Source organism: Etheostoma spectabile, chromosome 8, assembly GCF_008692095.1.
Source record: "Etheostoma spectabile isolate EspeVRDwgs_2016 chromosome 8, UIUC_Espe_1.0, whole genome shotgun sequence".
Lineage (NCBI taxonomy): Eukaryota > Metazoa > Chordata > Actinopteri > Perciformes > Percidae > Etheostoma > Etheostoma spectabile.
In genome coordinates this window covers 182,879-197,372 of record NC_045740.1, presented here as the reverse complement: position 1 = coordinate 197,372, position 14,494 = coordinate 182,879, and the positions used below count along the sequence as shown (strand labels likewise).

Genomic DNA, 14,494 nt, shown 5'->3' with positions numbered 1-14,494 from the left:
GCAGGTGAGACTTTAATTAAAAAAAAAAAAATTCTCAGCGGCACATGGACTCCTTTATGTGTGCATGCGTGCTTTCGTGTTTGTCCGTGTGTGTACCTATCTAAGCATGCACGTACATGCGAGTGTGCATTCATTTAAATCTCTGTCTGTTTGCCTGCATCTGTGTTGGAGATGTGCAGGGTGGGTCACCTGTTAAGGCTTGCCTTTTTAATATTTTGTCAATTTGGGAGAGTACGAGCAGCCCGAAGGCTGATATAAAAGCAGTTTGTTGAGTAAGAAGAGAGGCTGTGGTGAGCTTTAATGCACACCGCCAGCAGCCACAGCACCTATAACCGTCTGCTGTCCCTAACCAGGCAGCCAAACGACCAGGGGGCAGCCACAATGTAGGAACACTGACTTATCATTCTTCTTCTCTAACTTGATCTCGCTTGGTCTTGCTTTTTTTTCAGCATCAGTGTCATAAGATACAAGGAAATGTTCACACTTTATCCTCCACCCTACTTTCACTCTGTCTTTCATCAACATCTACCCTCTTCGAAATATAGAACCACTAAATCCCCCCCCCCCCCCCGGCTCTGCTCCAGATACTGTATATCTTACTCTCATCTTGTGAGAGATGATTTGTTTTACTGATGTGATTTGAAGGCACGCTAAGAGAAAGTGTAATTTGGGTTGATTCCGATCGTGTGTGTGGTGTGTGTGCGCGCGGCGCGTGTGTGGTGTGTGTGTGTGCGTGTGCGTGTGTGTGCATCCACTTGTGTTTGTCAAATGGGTTATTCCTGTCAGTGTGACATTTACGTCTGCGCCTCTCGCTCTGTAAACAGTCTTGGGTATAGTGTGTGCCTGAACCCGGCCAACTCATTACACATAGATCAAGTGGGAATGCAAAATTTGAGAGAGGAGAAGGGATGGTGGGAGAGGGAAAGCGGGAGGAAAGGAGGTGAAGGGGGGCGGTGGGTTGTGGTTCAATCTGAACTGGTTGGATAAACAGGGTGGTGAAAAGAAGAATAAACTGTAGATTTGTGGTGTGCCAGCACTGAAAATAGCAGTGATTGCATCAATATTTTGATTCAGCAGAAGCCCATCAGCACTGTACCTTAGCAGTCCACAGTGGCCTTTGCTGCACTTTTATCATCAGAGTATTGGTAATGTAAAACACCAAATGCTTTAGCATTTCTGGTGCTTGACAAATTCATTCACATGTTGGAATCATATGCAGCTGACGACTGACAAACAGCAGTTAAACTAATGCCTTATGACCGCAAATAGCGTGGGGGTTTCCTGGCAGATGCTAAAAGAGGTGTTACAGTCATGTAAAAGGCCGCAAAGTAAAGATCGGTCATTAGTGGTTTATCATAAATCCCAATCATAAATACACTTTTTGAAATGGCATTTCCATCCGTTAAGTGAGCAGAGTAATAACATGTCTGCCTCAGTCTGTCACACAAACTGACTGTATGTATTTTTATCCACCAGACATGCTTGAGAAGATGAACGGCTGGCATAACAAACTTGCAATAAATGTAAAATCCTGACATAGCAGTGGAGAATTCATTGTTGAAGAAAAAAAGTTAGAGCTAATTCCCTGTTTGTGGATCCACCCATTAGAGGTGGCCTGACTCATGCATTAACAGAGCTTTACTTTGAGCAGAATGACTGACCTATGCTGAGGTTAACCACACCTTCAGCTGTGGTTTTACCCTAAGCGGCTCGAGACCTCCATCCCCCGCCCACCACCACCACAACATATCAACCAAACAGAGTCCAAACAAACACCAAGCTTGATTCTCCCACTGTTAAATGGTTGTCTCAATCCTGGCTACTGCCTTCTTCACCTCTTATGTCTCTTCCACCTTCACACAGCTCTCATAACTCAAATGCAGGCAATGGAAGGATGGAGAAGGACAGCAGGGGCAACTGGTCCTCATCTTCTCCTCATCCATTTTCACTGACCTCAATCTGTCCTCCAAAGCATAATGATCCCTTGTTGCATGACGTGAAACCATGGGAATATATGACCACTATCTCCTCTCTTCTCCTACTGTCTTACTCTCAACACACACACCCCTCTCTCTTCGTCATTCTCCTCACCTCTACTTCTGCCTCCATACTTCTTAGCCGGGCAAAGTGCAAATTTCATGTTGTTAAGTATTCTCTAATCTATTTTACTCCCTTAATTGTAGTCTCCTTGCAAATATTCTCCATTCTAAATGCAGATGAGACTGGCCTAGTGGTGGATCCACATCCCGCCGGCGATGAAGAAGGTGAGCTCTCATACGTCCGACTCTGAGTAAAATGTGTTTGATGCTGCGCCCGTGTTTACTGAGATGCCACTGACTCAAAAGAATCGCCTCAAAAAATCCTTAAAAGGGACAAGCCTGGACATGAGGCAGTTACAGCACCATGCTTCAAAAAAGGTCATTGGGAAAAATGTGATAGTGAAACAATTTTAAATAGTTAAGATTGCAAGATTTGATTAAATATAAAGGAAAACTAAAATGGCAACGTCACCATTACATGTGTGTGTTTTTTAAGCTAATGGTCTTACCAGATCAAGTAAGCCAGCAACAAAGCACATTTGTTTAAGAATTTCCTTTTTTAATTTGTAGAAGATGAATGTGTCATCAAGTTTGTACAAGTAGTACTTGTACTATACTTCAGGTATTCCCTTTTAAGCTGATTTATACTTCTACTCCACTACATCTTGGAGGCAAATAATGTTCTTTTTGCTCCACTAAGCTATCTCACTGCTCTTACTGGTGACTTTACATAGATGGAAATACCCAACCCATATAATGTCTATAGATAATGTTAGCTCCAGTTCAACCAGCTGCAACATTAAAATGCTACTAATACAATAAAATAGTATATAGTAACATAAATGTCTGAAAGGAGTAAATCTGCTATTACTTTTGATACTTTAAGTATGTAGAGCTGCTGATTCAGCTGTGCTTTAAACTTTCAATGGAGTATTTTTTTTATAATATGATAACCTTTAAACTCCAAATGGCAGACAGAACTTCCAACATTTCTGCTGTAGTTCAATGACAATAATCCTTCACTGTGAATGGGAAGCAGACAATCACATTTTTCTGTATTTGAGCACTTTTATCAGCGTTTTACATTGTGAAAGAAGTTTTATGATTTCATGTTAATGTGAGTATTTAATAAGACTGTAGGAGACCCATAGTTTTAGTTTATTTCCCTCTCTGTTTGCTGCTTTATTTCTCTTCCAGCTGTCATATTCAATTAACTTTCCACCTCCACTCCCACTGTTTGAGATATGATAACCTTTATGTGCATTTTACAGTCTGTGAGTTTTGGAACCACCAGGTTTGGCGCAGATGATAAACGAGTGTGTTTTCGATTGAAGCTAATAAAACTGTCTTGGTGATTTCTTTCAGACATCATTTCCCAGTACCCCACTCTGTGGACGGAGCAGGTTCGCAGCCGACAGAACAATCGAACCAGAGCACCATGTGAGTTCCAAAGACCACTTTTTCTTGAATGACGGCAAACGGGTGTTTGCAAACCTCAACTGAAAGCACTCTCTGTGTTTTTCTTACTTGTGTGAGCAATCATGGCTTGAGGTCGTTCCTGTCTTTTAAGGACAGATGGTGGCTTGTGAAACCAATACATCTTTGGTGTTGGAGTGCGTCAGGCTTTAAAGATCTGCTTCTTTGTGGTTCTTCTCCTCTCAGCTTATCTGTAATTATCAGCACATGGCACAAACACAGGATCTCCTATTCTTCTTTCTGATCCGTTCTGGTCGCCCTCTTACACACACATGCACGTTTATCTTATTGAACAGATCAGCTGCCTCGTTGCTCTTTGGGGACAAATGTTGCTTTCTGCATAAAACAATGCAATTTTGAGGCCTGCCTAGATGAAAACCCTGTGTGCATGTGTGCATTTGCGTGTGAATCCCATTATCATAATTTACAACCAATAAAAAAGCCTGAGAAATGCAGCATTTATGGTTTTGATTACCATGTGCTCTTTGGGGTATTTGGGTGGGAAAAAAACACCCGCCCCAACAAAGAGAGTCCATACGGAGGAAGTGGAGCGAAGAGAGTCGGTTGAGAAAGCGGGGAGGCATTTCATTTGGTCTCTTTTGTGTGGTTAAAGATCTTTAATGAAAATAAACAAAGAAAAGGGATATCCATAATCCCGCAGTAGCTTCCGAGCCTTGAGGCGAGCAGCGAAAAGAGGGAGAGATTGGCGATGAAAGCCCTCATGGCCAGAAGAGCTCTACTTTCATCCCTGAGTTTAATGCTCAAATCTCTGTTGGAGTGCTGCACGGCAGAGACGAGGCTGCTGCACAGAAACAAGTCTGATTAGATCCTGCTGAGGCTCTTCATAACCCCATCTTTCTCCTATCAAAGCTTCTGTATTCTCTGTGCATAAGGACAAAAGAAAGTATGATGAAGCATTGCATTTTCCCTTGGAATTTTGAACATGTAAACATAAAGATCATTGGTACTTTACAATACCCTGCAGCAGTACGCAGTGTGTGAAGGCGAAGGCCCGACTGACCACTGTTCTGCTTTTGTCTTGTCTGTTTCTCTCTCTGTCACACACAGAGGGCAGTTGAGTGTCCAAATATTTACTTAACTTGGGGCATAGGGAGCTGTACTTAGTCATTAGCCCGTTAATGTCCGTAAACAGTGCCACGGGGGGCTGATATAACAGTCTACACACACTGTCTCCAAGCACTCATCCTCCACCCCTTTGTCTTCTCCTCCCTCTCTTCCACAATGATGTCTTAGCAATGCTTAGTGAGAGATTACTGCATGCATTTGACTTTTAAATAGAAGTCAATTCAAACATATTGTATGTTGTATAAATCCAAAATATGTTAGCCAGATCTGATAAGGAGTGACTGTTATTCCTAACTTCAAACAAACCCTCTTCTTCACCTCAAGTGTGTGTGTCTGGGGTGTGTATTTGCCAAGTCACACAACTTAGACCACCTAGGTGAATGCTGTCTTTATTGTGTGTGTGTGTGTATGTGTGTGTGTGTGTGTGTGTGTGTCCACCAATCCAATCCACCCCTCCACTGATTCCTGTATGACCTCTTTACAGCCTCATCCTGTGACCAGGAGCAGCAGTCTGCCCAGGAAGAGGCGAAGCAGCACAAGAATGACGCTGTATTCGTCCCAGACTGTGCCCATGGAGGACTGTACAAGCCAGTCCAATGCCACCCCTCCACCGGCTACTGCTGGTGTGTGCTGGTGGACACGGGACGGCCCATACCTGGGACTTCCACCAGGTGGGAGAGACCTCACCTATGGTACTTTCACCCTAATTTACACAAATTCTTGGAATTTATTGCTCGGTTCTTTGTAGCAAACAAACAAGACAGTTGTGGGAAATAGCAGGTAAGTCATTATTAGCCACCCAAACACAGTAGAGTGGCCAATAATATACAAGCTGACCAACTGAATTACCGTGCTTCATGTCCTTTGTTGGCAAATGTCTTCTGCACTAAAGACAATCATACAACTGTTCTCTATTCATATGAAATTGTAAGAAATAAAGCAACAAAAAAAGTTTCTCTATTTAAGAGAAATGCCCATAAGTCTGCCATAAGCAGACCGATAGACATCTCCATTGCCAATGACACAGAGTGACTCAGTGGTCTGCTGAGAGGCAGGTCAGAGGTCCGTCAGGCTGGCAGAGTGGGGCACTGGTGCCCTCTTATTGAGCAGCGAGGCTGGGTATCAGATTAACAAGGCTTCAGGCAGAGTGCCAGACAGCACATTAGCACACATATGGAAGCATGGATTTTCCCCCCTTCTCTCTCCTTGTCCCTGGCCTGCTTTTGGCCCAGTCGCACAGCACCAATCGGGGCTCTGCCGTCTCGTCAAGGGAGGCAGTGAAAGCTTCCTTGTGTCCCACGCTCCCTGTCTGCCTCGCTCCCTCTATTTCTCTCTCTTAACCTCCCTCCCCCTTTCTGTCCTCACACCAGCCCCAAATCCTCTTTTTGGATGTGATTCACAGCCTCTGGTTTGCCACAAAACAATTATTTGAATCACTGAGATTTAACTGTACGCCGGTAATTGGAAAAGATGGGACTCTTCTCGGATTTTACAATGAAGATTGCATTACTGTGATCAACAATCCCTTTAATCTATTTCACTTTGAAGGAATTGGCATTTTTGACATGGCAAATTTTCTGTCACAGGTATGAACAGCCAAAGTGCGATGGCAATGCCAGGGCCCACCCGACTAAACCTAAGGACCATTATAGAAGCAGGCATCTCCAGGGTAAGACTGGTCTCTGTTTTTCCTCTCTGTTCAGACCACATGGGGAAGCTTCAGCGGCCGGCCTCCAGCTGCTGCTGCGCTTTCAAGGTTGTGATAACAGTGCAAGTGTGTGTGTGTGTTTGTTGACATCATTAGCACTGTTGGTCTTGGAAATGTTTGATAAAGAGTTGAGGATTGCCAGATATCGCCCTGCACTGGGCAATAAGCAAGGAGACAGAGACGGATCGGGGGGAGGATTAGTCTTCAACTGATATTGGAGATGGAGGATAGTGGGATGATAGCGCGGAGGAGAAACAGCAGGCAGGAGAGGTAGAGATAATGGATAGGATGCCATTGGCAGGTAGTGATAGAAAGACTGACAACAGTGTTGATAGCTAAATTGAGGGTGGGAGAGGAGTTAGGGGGGGGGTCATGGGGTGAGCTTAGGTACAGGTGAGCTTGTTTGTTGTGTTAGATAGATGTTTGCTAATCGTGACTTGCCACTTTAAAACTGCAGAATTTAATTTGTAATATATTTGAGTGGTATTTACAAATGTATGGGACTAAAAACAGATGAAATGATGTGTCACATTATTTTGAGTAGGATTTTGCGAAACGTTGCCTGGTCATGTATAGCAGGCTGTTTTCCCTGAAGTCCCTTCCTCCAAGAAAAACAACAGAATCAGTCTTTTCACCAAATGCCCCCCCAAAAAATTAACATAAGCCTACTAAGGGTACTCCAATTGATCAGTCACTGATCGTTATCGGCCGATAAAGGCTTTAAATAGTTTGATTGGTGGTCTCCATAAAGGCCGATCAGATGACGCACTCATGAGAAAAATTGTTGCTAATGCTGAAAAAATGTCTGCAGTGATTGAAAGGACATTTTTTAGATTTTGAGCAAGGACAAAAAGCTAAACAATTACTGATACATTCTCTAAACATGTGTAACTGTTATGTCATGGCTTCTATTTTCAGTTCATTACAGCAGGAGGACAAGCCTAAAATACTTTACACTCCATGCCTTTTTTATCTTGACATCCCAAGATATGTGATTTTGTTTTCCTCGCTCTGCACTTTACGTTTAAGTTCACTTTAAGTTTGTGTAAATTAACAATGAAAGCTGTTTAAGGTGTGTTTCTAACAGAGGAAGTAGAATGTTGAACGTTTCCTGTCAATTAAAGTAAACAGTTGACAATTCACAATACATTATCTTCTGCTAATTTTAATACATATACAGTACATTGTTGTATGGCATGATAAATAGAAGGCTTCAAATACACCCGGTGACCGGTGATCGATACCAACCAATACTGCTTCCAGCAATCGGTGATCGGCCCCTGAAATCCTGATTGGAGCACCCTTAATGCCTACACTCAAGTGACAAAGGAGAAGGTTGGGGGGCTTGGATTGGTCAACAATGCATCAGACTTTGACATGACCACTGTTTGTTTCCCATGTCCTACCAACAGTTTCTCTTGTTGGTTTCTCTTAACCATGACCATCATCTGAACCAAGTTATTTTAACCTAAACCACAATATTTCTCTAATCCCCCCTATGAACCCAACCACAGTGGTATCAGATCAGTTTTTGAAGGCACTGCCTTGGTAGGTTGTCCTGCCAATATGGGGTGTCAGATCAGCTTATGAGTGATTTTGGAGAGCAATTACACACTATGTATTTTGTTGTTTAATTTGGAGGACTTGTTTGAGATGACTGCCATGGCTCTCACAGTTAGTGAAGACTGTCTGGATTCTAGTTTTCCTAAAGAATGAATTATTATTGATTCAGTCATATGAATCTAGACGTTTTGCCATAGTTTAGCACGGACAATTTTACAATGTAGTGGATGGAGTGCACTCCCCTATTTTTTCATCACATTTATAAATACTAGATGAGTTTTTATCAGGTATTGCATGACCTGACATCCTCATAAATGATTGAATGCTTTCACGTCCAGCATACAACCAAATCCCAGTTTAAAGCTGAACAGTGCTTGGCAAATTTACTCTTTTTCTGGTGGTTTGGTCAACATTTTAATAATCCTCCAGCAAATGAACAGAGTTGCCACTGTTCCCGTCCCATCCACAACTGTTTATGTAACAGTGTGCCAGGCCAGAGCTGGGCTCTCTGCTCGCAGGTGCTGCATTTAGCAGCAGAGCAGCACTCTGTCTCAGCCCCGGCATTGAGGACTCTTGTACAGTGTGTATTAAACAGTGGGATAGACAGTAACAGATGAATGCTTCTGAGACCAACAGATGTTACTCATCTTTGCCAGTGGCACTGGTGGTGTATATTATTGTTAAGATATTGAGCAGGAATAAGTACAGTGTGTAACTGCGGAAAGTGTGAAGTGGCGATGGGATGGAAAACAGCCACGACTGTCCCATGAGAAAGACCTCAAGCCCAACCAAACACCTCCTAAACACATAGTGGTAGAACCGAAAAAATATACTTATTCAGCCGTGCAATTGCCTCAAACAGACCCTCACACGAGTACACAGACCTCATTTTATACGTGTCAAAAAAAATCTGCACCGTATCAGCCAGGTCTGCCATTATAAAATACACCAGGACATAGTCAAAAAACACAACATCTTGTTTTCTTTATGAGCAATTGCGTCAACGGCAGTAAACCGCGTTACTGTATGAACCAGGGATAATTATAAATGTTGCCTTCACATTGCTGCAGCCCATTTGCTGTTGAAGCGCTGGTGTTGAGAGGTTTATGGGGCGAGATGCGAGAAAGGAGAACTTTGCCCTGAAAGGGGCAGGAGAGGAAAGCTGAGTATTTGGCTAGCTTTCTCCCCAGAGCAGGATCATGGGATAGCATTGGGGCAGCCATTGGGAGCTGCGGCTGTGAGTGCTGACAGGGCTCTGCCCCATGTGGCTGCATAGAAAAACACTGCTTCTTATTGACAGTAGCACACAGACACACACATGCAAACATGCACTTACTGGCCAACTTTTTGCAGGAACTGCTGATATATGGAGGCACATGAATAGTGGTGTAGATCTAAGCTTTTCAGCAATAACAAAATTTAATAATTTGAGGCTTTCTCAACTTGATTCCATTCTGCATCTGTCAAAATTGGGCATTACATAATTATAATCCTTATGGAATATGGAATGAACTGAACGGAAAAGGGTCAGACTCAATTTTCTTTGAATGACAGTAGAAACGTTTGTGTCCTGCCCCCAGCTTAATGGTTCCCACTGCCCAGACAGACAGAAGCTGATCTGTCCCATCCCCACAAGAAAAACCTCTGCTCCCAAAAGACTAGAGCCTTACCTGATGGCTTCCCATTTGAATGAACTGCAGACATGCTCAGATTCCTGCAGCATTACGGAGAGGACATGTGCTCGCGTTGAAAAACACTCAGCCTCAAACAAGTCCAACTGCATCCCACAAACCTCTCTTCAGCCAGAAGCCAGATAAAAAAACACTTTGCCTTATGAGGGTGCAATTGAATGACTGTCTAGACAAATTTACCACAAGAACTGCACAAGGCACCAGTTTGGCCATTAACAGGTGGGTCAGATATGTTACTGGGCTATGGCCAGAGAGGGCCTACTAAAACTTAAGTGCAAGTCTGTTCAGCATGTAAAGTAGACAGTGGAACAGTTTGGACATGTGAATGTTTCAACCCTTGGCCCGGTAAAGGTTGCTATAGCCCTGCGCTACTTGGGAAAGGTGTAGTGGAGGCTGGGTGCTGGGTGTTTACGCCGGTGCTGGTTGCCACCTGTTAGAGAGGAGCAAAGCATGCTATTATCTCCAACACCGGAGAATCTGGCCCCGCAGGCCTGGGCCATAAAAAGAGTAGCAAACTGTGGAGAATTTCTTCTTCTCCACAGGCTGAATAGCAGAGGGAAGCCGGACTGTGAGAAAACAGAGAAGACTAAGGAGAGGAATCCAGGAATCTCTCAGGCCTGCGTAGCCTTCAGCTCTTCCAGAACAGCCTTGGCCTACTCACTCTTAAAACTATATGGCCAAACAGACAATTACTATCATTAGGGTCATTCCCTTCCAGTTGTCCCTCACTTAATTTTTTTATTTTTCGTCATTCTGCATGTAATAATGCTTCGCTATACCTCATAGGTTTATGGGCTAATTATTATAGGCCAATCATTCTTTTCTATGGTTGATATTTCAAATAGTGATCCCGACACACGCTGAAGATCAGGTGTTGAGTTGTGTCTTTGGATGCATGCCTTTTTAAATCAGACATCCCTCAGAAGAAATCCTTAGTAACAGTGTGTGTGTCAGGACTGTATTTGGTCCCCTTAATGTCTCAGGTGAGTCTCCGGTGCTGTATGGAGCCTCTTGTCCATACATACAAGATTCAGTTACATATTCTGTGCTCCAGCTGTCAAAACCACTCAGGGGCCTCCAGCATGATTGGCAGGTACCCTCTTCCTCCTCCAGATGAGGGGAGGTCTGACACTTTATGAGAGGGAGTAAAAGACAACTGTGAGAGTCTTGTTTGGTTATATGTTCCTCCTCTGCCGTCTTTATGTGCTATTCACGTTAAAAATACGCTGCTTGTTACCTGACGTCCCTCCCCAAACATTTATTAGGCCACCTATTACGGCAGCATTCCACATTGTTGTAATGCAGTTGACTGGGGGATAATCTTTCTGTGTTCGCTGACATATACGTACACCTACTCCCACATGAACTGCATAATACATGCTCGCACTCACTCATTCAGGTGTCTGTGGTTTATTCTCCAGGTTGTCCCGGGGCAAAGAAAACCGAGTTTCTGACAAGTGTCCTGGACGCGCTGTCAACAGACATGGTGCACGCCGTCACAGATCCAGCATCCGCCGGAAGGTATAACACATGGAAGTGGATTTGTTCATCTTGCAATTATTGATAAACATCAATAGGTTCAGTCATTTACCAAAAAGGCACAAAAGTATTCTGTGATTTAACTCCAGTGACATTAGTTGTTTTAGACAGTCGAAGTGATAGAGGGACGGTAGTTAGCTCACAAACTGATATCTGTCATTTAGGATGGTCGAGCCCGACCCCAGCCACACCCTGGAGGAGAGGGTGGTCCACTGGTATTTCAGTCAGCTGGACAAAAACTCCAGCGGCGACATTGGAAAGAAGGAGATCAAGCCTTTCAAACGCTTTCTGCGCAAGAAATCAAAGCCAAAGAAGTGTGTGAAGAAGTTTGTGGAGTACTGCGACATAAGCAACGACAAGGCGCTGTCTCTGCAGGAGCTGATGGGTTGCCTCGGGGTGACCAAAGAAGAGGGTGAGCTGAACACCACAACCAAATGTCTAAATGTGTTCTCCTGCAACAAATCAGTCTTCTAACTTGCATAATGGTGGATAAAATGTAATGATCACGGCAGTAGGTTTAGGTACCGAAAAACCCAGCATCGGTTCCCATATAACCAGTGTCTACCAGAGCGGATGGCAGTGCAGATTTTGGTGCCTTATTTCTTAAACTTTGCTTAAATGCCTGCACTTCCCTCTATCGGTCCGAAACAGCCGTTACGGGGCAACTGAAGCATCACTGCAGGTGTTGCTAGCAGGCTAGCCCACCGTTAGCTAGGAGCTGCTTTAAACACAGTTAAAGCTTGAATCTGAACTGTCTAAACTGTGGCTGTATTTAACTCAAAAGGATTCTAACACCGGGATGTGAAAGAGTGTGCAACTAAAGACACAGTATAGCCAATGAATGCATAATAAGCTGCACTTTTCAAGACGCCATGGCCACTGTCTGTCGGAGAAATAACACCTTTATGGTTCAGGCGCTTTTTCAGCACTTTTATTGGGAAAAAAAACAATACCCAACCCTGCATTGTAGTCAAATGGTAAATTAGAATCACTGTTACATGATTTTTAACAATTGATCGTTCACTAAGACCCTCCCCAAACAGCAATTGTCCATTCACAGCAATTATAACTAGACATGGGCGAGCTTTGTATTTTTCCATATGCTGCAGTGCACATGGGGCTGTAGTACGTCTGAAAAAAGTTTGTAGGTAGTCTTGTGTATTACCTTTCAAAACCAAAAACAGACGTTTGTACAGGAGCAAAGTGTAAGTAATGGATGTTGCATCATTGCAGCACTGTATTAGCATGATATCATGTATGTAGCCATCAAATGCATTATTAAAACCCCTTTGTAGGTTTTTTCAAACACTGAAAAGTCCTTTAACAAACTGATGGCACTAATAGTAATTATGTAGCCCATACAATCGGTTAACAACAGTAGTCACTGTAGTTATGTTTTAAACTATGTTTTAAATCAAAGACTGATTGTTTGAAAAAATGCTACCATTTTCAGTGGTAAATCTTCCTGTTGTATCATTGTGACATCATGACAAAAGTCAATTTTCCTTTATTAAGGGACTGACCTGCATTAATCTGCATATTTCGGTTGTTGACTTTTTTTTTTTTGTCTCACAGCGGCCAAACCAGGAGAGGGTTTATCTTCCAGTAAACTAGTAAGTAAACTACTCCTTCCATACTAGTGGAAAAATGTATATACGGTAAGAGAAATTGGTGACACATTTACAGTCTGACTGTAATATTGTTCAATTTTTGTTAGCGGGGACTGAGTCAGGAATATACTGTATATACAGTGTGTCATTAAAAAAAAAAACTTGTCAGCCTAAGGGCCAAGAATCAAGAGCATGTGTTAAATTTTAATTTCCTCTCCTCAGAATCCCTCGAAGAAGCAAGGCTAAGCCAGCATCTGAGATTTCCCCTCCCGCATGGAGAATCTGCCCTTACTAATCGGCAATGATGGAAACCATAGCATTTGCACTTTGTACTTTAAAAAAAAAAAAATGTAAATTCACTTTGTAGAAATAAGGTATTTAAACAGACTGCTGAATCTGTGAATGATGTAGTTAGCTTTGTATGTCCTGACAAACAAAAAATATTTAACACATACAATGTATGTGTTCTTTGTGTGTCTAAAAATGATACTTTTCAGAGTTGTACAAGTTTTAATTTTTGATGTTGCATTTTGTGCTCCTTTCCCCCATTGTACTTTTCTTTTCACGTCGATGATGGTAATGTGGATATATGAATAGTTTGCTACAATAACTTAGACCGTGCCATCATCGTGCTTTGTACAGCAGTTTGCAAGAATGTTTTATACATACAGCATTAAAACAAACGTCCTCCACGTTCACATATATTCATGTTTATTAGAAATAAAAAACTCTTTAATACAATGTGTCGTCTGTGTGTCTGCCAGTCTTAATGTGTCAAAGGCTAATTGGGACAGCCAGTTCTTTTGTTTCTCTCTAATCCAATTAGTTGTCCTATATTTTCCTTCTCGTTACATAAATCTTGTAACGTCTTTGCCGTTTAGTGTTTTCTTGCTGTGTCTTTAATAAAACACCTTGTTGACACTGTCTTTATGAGCCAAGTATTAGTCATGCATAGCAAAGGTTGTGTCTCATCCCATTTTCAGACAGCTTGCCAATTCCCCTGAGGCAACATTTTAGAATTGGAAAAACGGATAGTACTCGGATGTCTGTTCTCGTCACAGATTCCCGACGTAGACTGAAGACAGATAAATGGACAAATCTTGGCTGTGCGTGTAGTATAAGTCCCTTATGTGTGTGTGTGTGTGTGCGTATATATGCATAAGGTATACTTACATGTATACAGTAAATGTACACTTAATCAGTCAGTGAGATTTGAATGAATTCTTTCTTTAAGAACAATGTTCGGCTAAGGCCTTGACACATTACACCACAGTACATTGTTTCTGGCTGATTATGTTGGGGCTACTAAGTGGCGGTAAGCTGTGGCTTTTCACACAGAAAGTCTCCTATAGGGCTTAGCAACTGCCCTCAGACTGACCTGCTCAGTCAAGTATAGCCTCTAATTTATCACATCAGTCTCCTTGTTGTGATATAATCCATCCCAATGGTTGGGTTTTAACACCCCAGGGGAACAAAGCAGAGAAGTTATGACTCTCTAAAATGCTCTAAAATGGTGGATTAGAGATGGATAACCTATGGCCTTCTTAAGCACTTTCTCCACCTACAGCAATGAAAAAGTTCAATCTGAAGCAACAAGTGCTATGCAGCTGGGATATACAGGTTTTTATATATAAACTGTATAGCTATACATACAGTATACTGCTAACAAAGCCTTTTTATGCATCTAAAGCCATTTAATGTTCCTCGTTTTTTGCAACATTTCTTAATTAGAAACTCAAAATTCAGTTCCCATCTTTTGGCAACATCCCTAATTTCCACACA

General features: G+C 42.5%; 1 protein-coding gene across 2 annotated transcripts in view; it reads left to right on the top strand.

The window, feature by feature from the left end:
* Positions 1–13,450, top strand: part of smoc2 (SPARC related modular calcium binding 2) — a 22,996-nt gene extending 9,546 nt beyond the window's left edge. Inside the window, exons 6-13 of one of the 2 annotated variants that reach the window (XM_032522259.1) lie at positions 2,214–2,264; positions 3,405–3,479; positions 5,086–5,272; positions 6,188–6,270; positions 10,985–11,084; positions 11,267–11,514; positions 12,678–12,715; positions 12,935–13,450. In XM_032522259.1, coding sequence (XP_032378150.1) covers positions 2,214–2,264; positions 3,405–3,479; positions 5,086–5,272; positions 6,188–6,270; positions 10,985–11,084; positions 11,267–11,514; positions 12,678–12,715; positions 12,935–12,958 — 806 coding nt within the window. In that variant the 3' untranslated portion in view covers positions 12,959–13,450. Of the gene's footprint in view, positions 1–2,213; positions 2,265–3,404; positions 3,480–5,085; positions 5,294–6,187; positions 6,271–10,984; positions 11,085–11,266; positions 11,515–12,677; positions 12,716–12,934 lie in introns of both variants that reach the window. The other variant, XM_032522258.1, reaches the window with a different exon arrangement.
* The last annotated feature ends 1,044 nt before the right edge of the window (positions 13,451–14,494 follow it).